At 55.4% G+C, this 14,526-nt stretch overlaps 2 protein-coding genes across 34 annotated transcripts in view; one reads left to right on the top strand and one right to left on the bottom strand.

Moving 5' to 3' along the window:
* VPS37C (VPS37C subunit of ESCRT-I) overlaps positions 1-7,885 on the top strand; it is a 58,240-nt gene extending 50,355 nt beyond the window's left edge. For 24 of the 25 annotated variants that reach the window (XM_077962734.1, XM_077962733.1, XM_077962741.1 and 21 more), the window contains 3 exons: positions 3,857-4,028; positions 4,816-4,898; positions 5,610-7,885. In XM_077962734.1, the coding sequence (XP_077818860.1) occupies positions 3,857-4,028; positions 4,816-4,898; positions 5,610-6,329 (975 nt within the window). In that variant the 3' untranslated portion in view covers positions 6,330-7,885. Of the gene's footprint in view, positions 1-1,853; positions 4,029-4,815; positions 4,899-5,609 lie in introns of all 25 variants that reach the window. The other variant, XM_077962753.1, reaches the window with a different exon arrangement.
* A 2,419-nt stretch (positions 7,886-10,304) lies between these two features.
* CD5 (CD5 molecule) overlaps positions 10,305-14,526 on the bottom strand; it is a 34,880-nt gene continuing 30,658 nt past the window's right edge. For 8 of the 9 annotated variants that reach the window (XM_077962724.1, XM_001083880.5, XM_077962726.1 and 5 more), the window contains 3 exons: positions 13,334-13,453; positions 12,643-12,733; positions 10,305-11,876 (listed from right to left, as the gene is read on the bottom strand). In XM_077962724.1, coding sequence (XP_077818850.1) covers positions 12,645-12,733; positions 13,334-13,453 — 209 coding nt within the window. In that variant the 3' untranslated portion in view covers positions 10,305-11,876; positions 12,643-12,644. Of the gene's footprint in view, positions 11,913-12,596; positions 12,734-13,333; positions 13,454-14,526 lie in introns of all 9 variants that reach the window. The other variant, XM_077962722.1, reaches the window with a different exon arrangement.

The raw sequence follows: 14,526 nt of genomic DNA on the forward strand, positions 1-14,526 counted from the left end.
TGAGTGACTGCAGCTCATCCGTTGTTCTGGAAGCTCCCACTTCCTGTCCCTAATGTGAGGGAGAGACACGAATGCAAGTCATGCCAGCTCATTTGATTTGTATTTGGAGTACATGTTTGCTTGCACGGATGAGCAGGTATGGTGCATCTCTTCTGTGAACATGTAGTATTTTGAAAGAAATAATGACGCTCCCCCATCCAGTGTCTCTGCGCTTCCATGCCACGGGGGGGCGCCAGGCCGGTGAGTCCCCTGCTCCTGTTCTGGCTTGCACTCTTGCCGCCTGCTGCCTGCTCTGCTTCCTAAGTGAGGAATCTTCACTGGGATGGAGGTGACTGAGCATTGGGTTGAAAAGACCTCCTGGTGGGCAGATTGTGAGGAGAGGTGGACACCATGGGGCACATCCTGCCACCCTAGGGCTTTTTCAGTCCTCAGCAAGGATGTGGAGCAAAGCTCGCTTGTCAAAGCCCCAGGGCCGACTCAAATGGCCTGTGAGGCTGTGAGCTCTGCCAGGGCATTGCTCCTGCCTGGCCTGGTGCTAGGCACAGTGCGGCTCTGCCTGCATTCCTTTGTCACATAGGAAGCACTGTGAGCGTGGTGCCATGGGAAGCCCAAGGCCTGCCTCTAGAGTGTGCAGAGCTGAGCAGGCGGACAGAATCGTGACAAAGCAGAGAATCATGGGAAATGTGAGCAGAAGCGACCTCTTGGGCAGAAGGCATTTGAATTTTGTGGTGTGCAGCCACACCTGTCCCATCGATCTGAACTCTCTGAGGGAAAGAAACACTCATGGATCAGGTGGAAATGAAGCAGGACAAGCCACTTAGACTTCAGACCACTGGCAAACTTTTTTATCGTGGGCTGTAAGACAGTAATTGAGTCACTGTGGGTTTGTGAGAAGAGACAGGAGCTCTCTCTTAGTTTGGGGCATGGACGCGGCTTGGAGAGAAGGGAGGTGGCAGGGGCTCTCCATGTAGAAGAGTGTGCATGGAGGGGCGTGTGGAGGGCAGCTGCTTTGGGGTGGGGGCCAGATGTAGAAAGGAAACACTGTAGCTTAGTAAGGATAGTTAGTCAGAATGGTTTTATCTCCCACTTTGCAATTTTTTAAAATTTTTATTTTTTTAGGCAGGGTCTTACTTTGTTGCCCAGGCTGGAGTACAGTGGCACCATCATGGCTCACGGCAGCCTCGACCTCCTGAACTCAAACAACCCTCCCACCGCAGCCTCCCAAGTAGCTGGGACTACGGGTGCACACCACCACACCTGGCTAATTTTTAAATTTTACATAGCAACTTTTAAGAACTTAGATACTTCTTGTGGAGTTTTGCTGTAGATTCAAAGAAAATTGATAATTATCTATAAAGGTTAGTAGCGACTCCTTCCTTTTCTAGCTATATATCTGTATGAGTATAGATTCTTCCTGCTTATTTCCACCAAAGTAATATACTAGGACAGATTGAATTCAGAAGCAGCAAAACATGTGAAAACAGCTTTTATTTACCTATTTTTAGTCTTACCTCTTTTGGGAGGACTTCACACTGAACCTCTAATATGCATCGATATGCAATTTTTAAGATTGATGCATATTTTGCATATTTATGGGGTAGATCCGAGTCTTTGTTGCATGCATAGAATGTGTGATGATCAGGCTGAGCGCAGTGGCTCACGCCTGTAATCCCAGCACTTTGGGAGGCTGAGGTGGATGGATCACCTGAGGTCAGGAGTTCGAGAGCAGCCTAGCCAACACGGTGAAACCCCATCTCTACTAAAAATACAGAAATTAGCTGGGCATGGTGGCACATGCCTGTAGTCCCAGCTACAAGGAAGGCTGAGGCAGGAGAATCGCTTGAACCCAGGAGGCAGAGGTTGCAGTGAGCCGAGACTGTGCCATTGTACTCCAGCCTAGGCAACAGAGCGAAGCTCTGTCCAAAAAAAAAAAAGAATGTGTAATCATAAGGTCAGGGCATTTGGGGTCTCCATCACCTTGAGTATTTGTGGTTTCTGTGTGTTGGGAACATTTTATGCTTCTTGCTACTTTGAAATATACTATACATTGTTGCTGACCATAGTTACCCTACTCTGCTGTTGAACATTAGAACTTATTTCTTCTAACTGTATGTTTCTACCCATTGACCCACTTCATGGAGAAAGATGTCAGAAGGCTGTGGGGACCGGGAGCAGAAATAAGTAGGGCAAGATTTAGGGGAAAATGATACAGCGTAGATTTGTTGGTTTAGACGCAATGAAAAGGCAGTGGACGTATAGGAAGGCCAGAGGATCCATGGGGCCCTGCAAGGGATGGGTGAGCAGGAGGGCTTTAGGCCTTTCACTCTGGGTCAGCCATGTAAATAAAGTTTCCATGGCTAATAAAAATTAGATTGAGAGTCACATATGGTGGTTACTGCCTGTAATCCCAGCTATTGGAATGATGAGATGGGAGGATTGCTTGAGGCCAGCCTGGGCAACATAGGGAAACCCCATCTCTACAGAAAATGAAAGAACTTAGGCGTGGTGGTACGTGCCTGTAGTCCCAGCTACTGGAAGGGCTGAGGCTGAAAGATTGCTTGAGCTCAGGAGTTCGAGGCTGCAGTGACCTATGGTCATGCCACTGCACTCCAGACGACAGAGTGAGACCATGTCTCTAGAAGGCAGCAGCATGGGCTCTAGGCTGGATAGACCCCTGGGCCCTACAATCCCTGAACCATGGCAGCTTCGTCTGGAGGGCTCAGGAAGGGCAGGGAGCTGTGGCATTCCTCTTTCCAATCTGGAGCACAAAGAAGAGGCTATGGGCCTGCCCCAGAGTGCAGGGCCTAGGCCCCTGTAGCTGGGACAGCAGGAGGGGCAGCCTTTCCCTGAAGCCTCCTCTTTCAGAATGCCCATGGGCTTCCTATGTCTGGTGGGGCATGAGTCAGTCCGGCTTGGTCTGTCACACGCTGACCATGGTGGAGAAGCTGCACAGTGAGGGCCTGACTCAGAGTCGGTCTTGCTGAGCTGTTCCCTGCACCCTGTGGCAGGTGCCGAGGCCTGTCTTCTGGTGCCCCATGCTGCTGTCAGTGTACTGTCACCGCTGGCTCAGCGTGCGGGTCTGACTCCTCAGCCCTCCTCTCAGGAGAGGACTCTTTGGTGGATTCATGGGGCATGAGATCACAGCAGCTGGGAAGGGTGCCTTGGCTTCTGCCTCACTGGCTGGCAGTGACGAAGAGCTGGCAGAGGAGTAGTGTGCCACTTGGCTTGGGGAAGTGTTTGCAGCAGGGAATGTCCAGGGTGGCCCCTCTGGCTCATCTGTGCAGCTTCTCTGCAGGACACACGTGCCGCATAGGAGGCAGGTCCAGGTGTCTCCTAAGTCAGTGGCATGGTCTGGTCCAGGGCCCTGGCTCTCTCACCCCTCACAATAACTTTGGGGCCTCATTGCGTGTCTTGCCTGTGCATCTGGCCAGGGCCACCTGAGTCCACCATGGTAGGTCTCTTCACTCTGAAGCTTGGGGATAAGTAATTTGGACTTTTGGTCCCTTCCCAGAAAGCCTCTGATTTTCTCATGTAAATTGGTCCAGCCCCTCCTTGGGGCTCTGCACACTCCATCATGGATATCAGTCACGTGGCCTTGGGCAAGCTCTTCACCTTTAGCTCCAGGTTCCCATGCGTCTCCACCTTGTGGCTGTGGGTTAAAAGATTAAGTGAGGTGCAGAGTACTTCGTTCAGGGTTTGAACCTGGCTTTGTCTGACTAGTTGAGGGCTGAGTATCGCCCACGGATGAGCCTCTCCACCCCAAGGTGAGGATGTGCCCCGAAGGCCCTGACCCAGGCTGCCAGGAGGTTCAGGGTGGTGGACGTTTTCCTTAGGTTCTGTTGTCCTGTCCCTTTAGGTCCAGGACCTGCAGCTGGAACGGGAGATGGCACTGGCCACCAACCGGAGCCTGGCGGAGCAGAACTTGGAGTTCCAGGGACCCCTGGAGATCAGCCGCTCAAACCTCTCAGATAAATACCAGGAGCTCCGGAAGCTTATGGAGCGGTGCCAGGAGCAGAAGGCAAAGCTGGGTAGGGTGGCTCCTCTGTGAACTCAGGGTCCCCATTCAGGGTTGGATGGGGCTGAGCAGCTGGAACAGCATGAAGGATGGATTCCCTGTCCCCTCCCCAGGATGGGCAAGGCCCATAGCTACTGAGGCCCACCGTGTTCCCAGCCCTGTGCTAAGTGCTTTATGTACGGTTTTTGACAACAGCCGTAGAAGGGTGGGGACTGTTGTTACTCCGTTTTATAGGTAAGAAAAATGAGGCTCAGAGAGATTCAAGAACTTGGCTACGGTCACCCAGCTTAGAAATAGGTGGAGTTGGGATTTGAATCCAGACAGCCTGCATCCTTTGCTGCCGCTGTTACCCCTGGCAGCTCGGCTTCTGTGCTTTGCTGAGCTGCTCCTGAGCTGCTCTGGGCTCTTTGTGTCCCAGGACCTGTCACGTTTGAAGGTGGGAGGGCAGTCGTCCTGATGGTGAGACAGCTTCACGCTCAGATTAGGTGACTCCCCTGGCTGGCAGGCAGAACCGGGTCGGTCGGGCTCTGAAGCCCGAGTCGTTTCCCTTCCCAGGATGGTGCAGGGGAGGCTTGGCCAAGGTCGAGGCTGGGTTCAGTCGGGCCCTTCTCTGCTCAGGAAAGTAGTCTAAGGAACTGGACCAAAAGTGCCCATTAAGCCCACCCGAAAGGACCCTTTGGTGGACCCTGGGGTGGTGGCTGGGCCTGGATGCACACAGAGGGCATGCTAAGTGCCTTTAACACCGAATCAGGAAGCACTTTTCAAATGCCAGTCGTTCTGCCCTCCCTCCTCCCTTCCAGAGAAATTTTCTTCAGCACTGCAGCCAGGGACCTTGTTAGACCTTCTGCAGGTGGAAGGCATGAAGATTGAAGAAGAGTCCGAGGTGAGAGGGCAAGGCGACACCCCCCTTCCCTCGCCGGGGTGTCAGTCCCTGAAGCAGGGGCCCTTGGAAGGAGGAGCAGATGTCTGCAAAGCATGGGACAAAGGAGCTTTCGTAGATGGCAGAGGTGAAGGACATCTTTAGTCCTGGGGAGGCCTTTTGGGTACAAATAACAGGAACTCAGTCCCCCTAGCTGAAGCAGAAACGAGTGATAGTGGACAAGGGCAGCTTGCAGCCCTGGATGAGAGGGCAGCACAGCAGGAGGCCCCCAGGGGCTGAGGCCAGCCCCCTACTCTGCTCTCCTTGCTTCCCGCTTCCGTCCAGGCCACCTCTTCAGCCTCTGTGGGCAAACTGGTGCTGTCCACTTTGGGTGGAAGAAGCTTCCAGGCCCTGCCAGTCCCTGGGCTAGTGCTCGGCCAGGTGTTCAGTACATACATGCAGTGGCCACTGTGGGCCTGGCCTGATGCCAGGGCGCCAGGACAGAGGTGACCATGACAGAGGCAGTTCTTGCCCTCGAGGGACTGACGTTCTAGTGGGGGAGACAGTGCATGTACCATCTGTCAGCTGTGAGAAGGGGCATATGGCCAGGGAGGAGGAGGGGGTGCCCGAGGCAGCGCGAGGTGGGAGGGCTGTAGCTGAATTTGGACCCTGGGGAAAAACAAGAGACCTTGATCCCAGCCTGCTCCTGTTGTCACTGGACCTTACGTCTTCCAGGCCATGGCTGAGAAGTTCCTGGAGGGCGAGGTGCCCCTGGAAACGTTCCTGGAGAATTTTTCCTCCATGAGGATGCTGTCCCACCTGCGCCGGGTTCGCGTGGAAAAGCTCCAGGAAGTGGTGAGGAAGCCCAGGGCTTCCCAGGAGCTGGCCGGCGATGCCCCCCCACCCCGCCCGCCACCTCCGGCACGCCCAGTCCCCCAGGCAACGCCCCCTGTGGTTGAAGAGCAGCCGCAGCCACCATCAGCCATGCCTCCCTACCCTTTGCCCTACAGCCCGTCCCCCAGCCTGCCTGTGGGCCCCACTGCCCATGGAACCCTGCCACCGGCCCCTTTCCCGGTGGTGTCCCAGCCCTCCTTCTACAGCGGGCCTCTGGGCCCCACTTACCCGGCAGCCCAGCCTGGACCCAGGGGTGCCGTGGGTTACTCCTGGTCCCCACAGAGGAGCACGCCACCCCGGTCGGGCTATCCTGGGACCCCGACTGGCACCTCTGGGCCTGGTTACCCCTTGGCGGGAGGCAGGGCCCCCAGTCCTGGTTATCCTCAACAGTCTCCATATCCTGCAACAGGAGGAAAGCCTCCCTACCCAATACAGCCCCAGCTCCACAGCTTCCCAGGCCAGCCCCAGCCCTCATTGCCCCCGCAGCCCCCTTATCCCCCCGGGCCCGCCCCTCCCTATGGGTTTCCACCGCCCCCGGGGCCTGCCTGGCCTGGGTATTAGCCGTACTCCTGGCCCTCGGCCCCTCCCGAGTCCCACCCACGCTCAACCTTTGGCCCAGCCATCGCCGAGATTCGAGGGTCAACTGGAGGTGGCGTTGGTGCTCCCTGTGGACTTGCGTTGGCACCCAGAGGCCTTGGAGGGACAAGGCACTGGGCAGTGTGACTGGTCACGGCACTTGCTGGCCCTCTGGCCGGAGGTCCTCCTAGAAGCCCCTACTTTCAGTGCCTGGCTGTAGTGGTGCTAGCCAGGCTGGGGTCCGGCACCTCTCGCCGGTGTCTGTGTGAGTGAGCGTGTGCGCACATTTATGAGCATCTACTTGCGGCTGCGCTCAGGGCCATCTGAACCCAGTGCAGAGTTATCTCGAGGAGGAGGCCCCGGGTCTCCGGCCCCTCCGGCTCCCCTGGGGTTTGGCATATTTGACGTGGAGCCCCATGCCAAGGGATGCAGCTGTTGGTGTCTGTCCAGTCCATTCAAGGCTAGCCTGCCCACGCACTGTGGCAGGGGTTGGATTGGAGGGAGAGAACAGAGTTGGGAAAAACAACAGGTTTGAGTCCTATAAAGCCATAATTTAACTCCAGTACCTGATGTCAGGCAAGCTTGTCCTGTGTCCTGTTTGAGTGGCGGCAGCGCCAGTGCAGCAAGAAGGCTGGGGGTCGTGAAGACTGTCCCCAGACCTTGCTTGCACTATTTGGAGAACCCAGGGGGCTGCCTTGGGCCCTCTGGCCAGAGGGAAGGGAGCAGCTCTAGCCCTGGAGATTGTGGTCACATTGGGGCTCGTTTAGGAGTGGAGGGCCAGGTCACCTCCCCAGCCACCCTTCTCTCCTCTGGGACCCCCCACTTTAGGGTGACTTTGCCCGAGGCCCACGCATCCATCCACTCCTTTAGTGCCTTGAATCTCATTCACAAGCAGCCCCCTCCCTTTCCCTCCCCTGCCCCTCACTCCTTTGATGTAATCCTCCCACCCCCAGTGTCCATCCTAAGGCATCAAAAGAGGCCCTAACGTAACTTCCCAAATGGTGCTTTTTAAAAAACACCATCACTACATAGGGGCAGTTTTTTCGCACCTCCCTGTCTTCAGAATGTAAAGGGTGGGGATTATGGCTCTGTGTAATATGCAGCCCCCTGCACTGTGGGGATTGGGGCATGTTCAGTAATCAGAATGAAGACAATAGACAAAGGGGTGTGATGAGTGTTAACTTGGTTGTTCCAGAGGTAAACCAGGTCTCAGGGAAGAGCCTGGAGCTGCTATTGCTTAGGAAGTTGTACGTGCCTTGAAATGTCCACTACCTGAGGACCCAGCGTCTGGTGGGCCCGGGGCTGCTGGGGCCAAGGAGAGACCTTGACCTTCTGGTGCCTGCCCCTCCCCGGCCTACGTGCCATCTGTGTGACGCTCAGTCCGCGGTGCCGGTTCTTTACCAAATGTGCTTGCTTCTCCTAAGTTATTTATAAAGAGAAATCACTAATGGACTCTACTGGTTTGAGTGCTTCTGAGCTGGATGACCGACCGCCTGTATGTTTGTGTAATTAATTGCCATAATAAACTTTGATGAGTCACATGTGGTGTGGTGTTGGTGGCTTTGAGTGAAGACGTGGCTGCATGTGGATGCCTTGATTTCTTCTGCGGCCTTCAGATCGTGCTCTGTGGAGGGGCCTCTGTGATTCACATCCCAAAGCCCCATCCGTCTGGATGTCAGCCCTCCCCTGCCTGCTCACCCCAGGGCTGGCCCTGGGAGCATTTACCTTCCCTCTCCCGCTCTTCCACTTTCCTTCTTAGCGGTTTTCCTGTTGGAGCCTGCGTTTTGCCTTGTCCTGGACCGAGAGCAATGGCATGCAAGGCCACAGGATGCCACGAGGGGGCGTCTGGTCCTCAGCCCGCTCGGGAGGTGCCGTGATCCTGCCACCTGCCGGACTGGCGGGACGTCGGCATGTTAGCCTGTCTGAGACCCATCTAATTCTAACCTGGGCTTACAGGATGTGCTCAGAGGGACAGCGGGCCGCTAAACTGGCTGCGGCACCAACGGTCTTCTAGGCCTTGGCCCAGCGTGCCTCCGTCCCCAGTGTCACCCTGAGGTCTGCTGCTGAGCTGCCTATCCCGCGGCTGGGGAGGGCGTCTTCAGCTCAGCAGGACGGGCAGCTTTGAGGGAATCCTTAGACCAGACTTCTAACAGTCCCTCAAGTCAGGTCTCTGCCTCTCCTTCCCTGCAAGGTGACGGATGGCTGCCTGCGGAGGATGCCTAGAGATGCCCTGAATCGTTAGTGTTAAATACTCAGCAGGGCTGCAGGCTGTGCTGTGCTTTCAGGCGCATTATCTCCTGGAGTCTTCGCAACAGCCCTTTCATCCCCAGTTTAAATGGGAGGAAACCACAGGGCAGGTGGTTCGGTGAGCATGTTGCACAGCCTTGGGAGGAGGTGGGACTTGGACTGGGTCAGTTGGATTTCAGAGGCACAGGGGCTCCTCCCCACTGCCTTGGTGGTGCCAGAAGCGCCTCCCAAGGACAGAGCTGAGAGTCGCTGGGCTCTGGTCAAATGTTTACTGCCCTTCACCCCCAGCTGAACTCTGGCCTGGCCTTGCAGGTGTCCAAGGCTGAGGACACAGGACATCAGGGACAGCTGGAAGCTATTTGGCTTTGTAGGAAGAGGCTACAAATCTCCCTCTAGGCACATAGGTCACTTGCCTTGGGTTGGTGCCAGAGTGGTGGCAGGGGGCACGGAGGGGCCGACTTTCTAAGAAAGGACCGTCATGAGCTGCCTCAGCTGGTCAGCCCACGTGTCCCGCCCTGTGCTTTTTGCCTCCCGCTCTCCCTGGCCACCTCACCTCAGAGGGCAGCACACACACGCGCTCCTCGCGCCTCCCTCCCTGCATCCCTGGGAGATCACTGGCTGCCTTTCACCAGACTACAGTGGGCCTCCCGCTGCAGGGGGACAGACCCTAAGCATCAAATTTAGAGTCTCTAGATTCCTAGCTTAGGACACTGCTCTGCTGGATGTGGTGAGGCCATATGAATGTCACGTCCTTACAGCTCTCTTCTTCTCCATACTCCCAGGTCCCTGGGTGCATGATAACTTTTTCTTTTTTCTTTTTGAGAGAATCTCACTCATGTGGCTCCCAGGCTGGAGTATACTGGCGCCATCTTGGCTCACTGCAACCTCCACCTCCCAGGTTCAAGCGATTCTCCTGCCTCAGCCTCTTGAGTAGCTGGGATTACAGGTGTGTGCCACCATGCCTGGCTAATTATTTGTATATTAAAAAAAAAAAAAAAAGCCTGTTGCCCAGGCTGGAGTGCAATGGCAAGATCATGGCTCACTGCAGCCTCACTCCTGGCCTCAGGTGATCCTCCTGCACCAGCCTCCTGAATAACGGATTACAGGCATGTGCCACCATGCTCAGCGAATTGAAAACTTTCTTTTTGGGAGAGATGGGGTCTCACTTTGTTGCCTAGGCTGGTCTGGAACTCCTGGCTTCAAGCAATCCTTTTACATTGGCCTCCCAAAGTGCTGGGATTATAGGCATGAGCCACCATGTCCGGCCACGTGACAATGTGAAAGCTAGACTTGTTGCTTGGTCCTTGGTATCCTTGACCTAATGTGCTAGAATCAGGGGTTGCACACCCAAACACTTATTGGCCAGGTCCCATGATTTAGCCAGGAACATAATTTACTTTGGGGAATGGGCAGTGTTTGAGAGACACACAGGTGAGTGGAAGGGGTGGTCCTGTTCTAGCAGGTTGCTGGGATGCAGGAATGGGAAGGTTGTCCAGGTCACGGAAGTGCGTCCTCCACAGCCGGGGGAAATGGACACCAGCCTCCTGAGCACTGGCTGGGGGAGCAGTGGGTTGCCTTTTCTAGCCAAGGCAGGAACTCAACAGCGACACCTTGAAGACTAAAATGCTTCTATTCCATCGCATCACCAAACATCTTTTTGAAATGCATCACCTAAGTCAGCCACCCCTTGAAAAACAGTTTTCTAAAGACTCATTTCTCCTCAACTAAACTCTTTATTTTTGGTTTGGTTTTTAAGTAGGCCATGGTTGCTTTGAGGCCACTGTATGGTGGCCAAACTATAGATGAAAGAGCTTTTATTAAAAAAGGCACTGATGGGAGACACTGCCTGCCCCAGATCCTTTGCCCTCCCTAAGAGCAGCCTCTCAGTTCCCTTTTGAGGAGCCCCCTCACCTCCACCAGATGTGGGAAGAGAAATGGGGTTCCTGTTTCTGGATTCCCAGCATGGTCAGGGGAAGATTTATGACCTGGGCTTGGCCACGGGGGCTCTCAGAAGGCAAGGCCTGGTTGGAAGGTGTTGGTGGTGGGTGGAAAGCTGAGCAGATTCTGGGATTACCCCACCTCATGTCCTAGTAACTTCCTTTTGCTCTTCCAGACTTAGATTCTGTGGCTTGGACCATTGATGCCTATGCTCTCAGAAGATAACAGCATCAAATGGTGTGGAGAAAGGCCCCGTCCTCAAGATGTGTTCCCACATTGCTTCACCTTCTTAGGGAGCCGCCACAGTGAGCTCTGCATGGCCTCTCCCTTGATCAGACCCGAGGCTCCTGGGTGGACCTCCCCTTCTCACTTGTAGTTAAGGAAGCCAAGGTCCCACTGGATTAGGTATATGTCCAAGATCTCCAAGTACTAGAGGAGTCTGTTTTAGTCAAGGGAGTTATTTAAACCAAAGGGAACATGACCAGCCTCATCTCTGACTCTTGGGTTAGAAGATGAACTGTGATGGGCTGATGCTACCTCAGCTTGGGACGTTTAATTGCTGGGTGAAGCAAAAAACCAAGTTGGTTAAGGTTTACTAGGCATCCCTTTGCGCAGGGCCCTGGCTGGCACTCGTGCCCTGTGGGCTTGACAGCTGGTGGTCCCTGCTCTCTGGAGAGGAAGGTGTCTTTGGATGAGGGGGTTGGGGAGGGGAGTCGCAAGACAGAGGGAGTGGGGTGAGGCTGTGGGTCAGCGGTCACCCTGGCTGGCAGCTGCGGTGAACGCGCTGAGCTGTCTTTGTGCTCAGGTGAGCAGCCTCTGACCACCATGGCTGCAGAGGTCCCCGGGAGTCCTCTTCTTGTGCCTCCCCTGAGGGATCCGCAGGGGTGGAGGCTGCACAGAAGAGGCCGGAGCGCTTGAGTTGTCAGGAAGGAGGAAAAGCACTACTTACAAAGAACTATTCAAAATGCACTCGCCCGGCTGTGAGCTTCCTTGTCACTGCTTACCAGGGACAGAGTCTGAGAAGAAAGCCAATTTCACTCAGGTGCCGCTCCCCAGCGGGCAGGGAAAGGGGGCCCCCTTCGGACACCCCTGAGTCTCTAGTTGGAAGGCTGCTTGTTTTGGGGCTCTGCCCGCCACAGCTTCCACGCGTGGAGGGGCGGCCGAGCTGTCATGCAGCAGTGTAAGCTGGCCTGCCACTCGGAGCAGCAGCGCCTGTCTGGAAGGCTCCTGGCCTCTGTCCATGTTCTGGCCGGGGTAGAAATAGGGACATCATTTCACGTGAAGAGTGGACAGTTTTCTCAGGACAAGCAGGTCTGGCTCTTGGCATTTTGCTCCTGGATCCCAGTTCTGTGGGGTGAGAAGGAAACGTGTTAGAGGAAGACGCTGCAGAGGTGATGCAGGGAGGTGGGGGACAGGACCCATGCTTTGGGCTCCATCTTGGGGATGGCTGCTGTCCTGAGCCGGGGGCTCCTTCTCCCCGCTGGCAGGTTGGCAGCTCTGGAGGGGTGTGGTTCCATCACGGAGCTCGTAGGGACTCTGCCTGTGTGGCCTTCCGCATGGAGTTAAGAGTTGATTGTTAAGGTCCATGATTCCTCTGCTCTAGTTGTCAGACCAGCTCGTATAACCTAAACAGCTGACATTTGTCTTTCCCTTTACAACAATCAAGATGCTGGGGGTCCCCGGGCCGGGCGCGGTGGCTCAAGCCTGTAATCCCAGCACTTTGGGAGGCCGAGACGGGCGGATCACGAGGTCAGGAGATCGAGACCATCCTGGCTAACCCGGTGAAACCCCATCTCTACTAAAAAATACAAAAAACTAGCCGGGCGAGGTGGCGGGCGCCTGTAGTCCCAGCTACTCGGGAGGCTGAGGCAGGAGAATGGCGTGAACCCGGGAGGCGGAGCTTGCAGTGAGCCAAGATCCGGCCACTGCACTCCAGTCTGGGCGACAGAGCAAGACTCCGTCTCAAAAAAAAAAAAAAAAAAAAAAGATGCTGGGGGTCCCCTATTCATGTATGGGCAGGGCGGGACCAAGGGGAGGCACTGAGTGGCTGCTGATCACCCCCAGGACTGTGGGGGACCCCGGGGTGCTGGGGTCAGGCTGGAGACAGGCTCACCGTTACAGCCGCTGAGCCCCGTGCAGGTCGTAGTCACTGTCGGAGGAGTTGTCAGGCTGTGTGGACGAGCGATGCAGGGCCCCTTCCAGAGCTGGGGAAAGAAAGGACGCTGTTTGCAGAGGGTTTGTGACTCCACAGAGCCCCTTGGGTCCTAGAGCCGCTGCCCACAGCGGGTTGGAAGATCACAGCGGCTTTATGAGCCGGTGACAGCCCGGTATCTGTTTTGATCAAATCAGCCAAACGTTCACTAATGATGCTGAACTCCAGGCTCCCTGGGGCTTCATTGGTAACGGCCAGTCAGGGAGCCTTTAGTGCAGCGCTCCTGCAGCCCACTTAATGACTCTCTTCTGGCCCGGGGGAATCCAAGGGGCCTCATTTACCATCCAGGCCCCTCAAGGCCCTGCAGCGAAACAGGCCCATTAGGTCACAGCAAGGCTGGGGTTGATGGCTTTCTGAGTGCATTCTTCTCTCCAAATGAGTAGTTCATGGTCTCAAACAGGACAGCTGGGGCCTGTAAAGGCTACATCCCTTCCGCAGCCCTGCTGCATCCTGCGACGTTTGATCCCCCTGCGCCCTGGGGTCTCCCTTCTCTCTTTGGGCCATCACCCCACCTTCAAGGGCATCACGTGACCTGCCTTGGCGGCCTGCTCCAGCCCTGCCTGCGTGCCTGGGAGCACCCACTGGAGCTTACCTGGATAAGCTGACAGGCGGGAGTTCCTGGGAGGTTGGCTGTATTCGTTATCCACATGGGAGGCTGTGGGGTTCTCAACATGGGACCGGACGGTCGCTGTGTGGTTGCGATGGAAGGACACTGGGCAGATGGTAGGAGACAGTGTCATTAGACTTGTGGCTGTGTCCTCTGCCTCCTTCCCCAGCAGGTGCCCAGAACGTTAACCTCCTATTCCCATGATGTTAGCAGGGAGAGGGCAAAGGCACTCACAGCCCCTTCAATGCATCCCCCTCTCCTCTCTTCCCGGGAGGTTCGTGCTAGCAGGATCAGCAGCAGACTTTGAGAGCAGGTTTGGGAACCCAGCAATCTGACTGGCGGGGTGGGGCGTTCCATGAGTCAGTCATCAAGCATTTGCCAAGCAGGAGACTGGAGCACAGATGACAGGACAGATATGCTCCCTGCCCTCCAGGAACTGAGGGTCTGTGTGTTATTAAGCAAGCCTGGGCAACACAGAGCCTTCTTGAAGGATTTGGCCCTGGACTTAGGAAGGAGGAAGAAGGTGGAATGGGAGGCAGGAAGAGCGCCATGTCTCCATCCATTAGGGTGTCTCTGGCTGTGGCTGGAAGGAGGGAGGATGAAGACCAGGGATGGTGTTGGGCTGGCTGCACCAAAATGTCCTCATACTGGCCCTGTAAGTTGTTCCATGATAAAAATAGCTTGGACAGCCCTTCTTAATGGATCCTTGCTTTGGAGATGGGCAATACAAAAATGCCCATTAAGGTTCTGATAAGTCCTGACATAGCCATGCTTTGCTGTGCCTAACTCATGGTTTTCCAGATCTGTTGATCAGGGAGGCCTCTTTTGTGAGTGCCGCCTGTTAACATCCACTGGCCACTGCGTTGGGGAATACTGCTGGAGGAGGCGAACGCTGTTGGGGACCCTAGAGATGAGGCGAGGCACAGAAAGGATACCATGAGATGTTTCTACACTCTGAGGCTTCAGTGGTAGAAACCGCTCAGCCATCTGCCCATCAAGAAGCCTCCACCCTCCCTGGTGTGGGGACGTCTGTTGGCCACAGTCACATGTCAGACAAGCACCGTGGAGATCAGAGGCTTCAAGCAGCCACAGGCTCCATCTGTGGTCAGCAGAGAGCCTCAACTCTGCCTCCATGGTCTCTGTCCAGCACCTGAGGGAGGCTCCAGCACCTGAGGGAG

The sequence above is a fragment of the Macaca mulatta genome, chromosome 14 (genome assembly GCF_049350105.2).
Source record: "Macaca mulatta isolate MMU2019108-1 chromosome 14, T2T-MMU8v2.0, whole genome shotgun sequence".
Classification (NCBI taxonomy): domain Eukaryota; kingdom Metazoa; phylum Chordata; class Mammalia; order Primates; family Cercopithecidae; genus Macaca; species Macaca mulatta.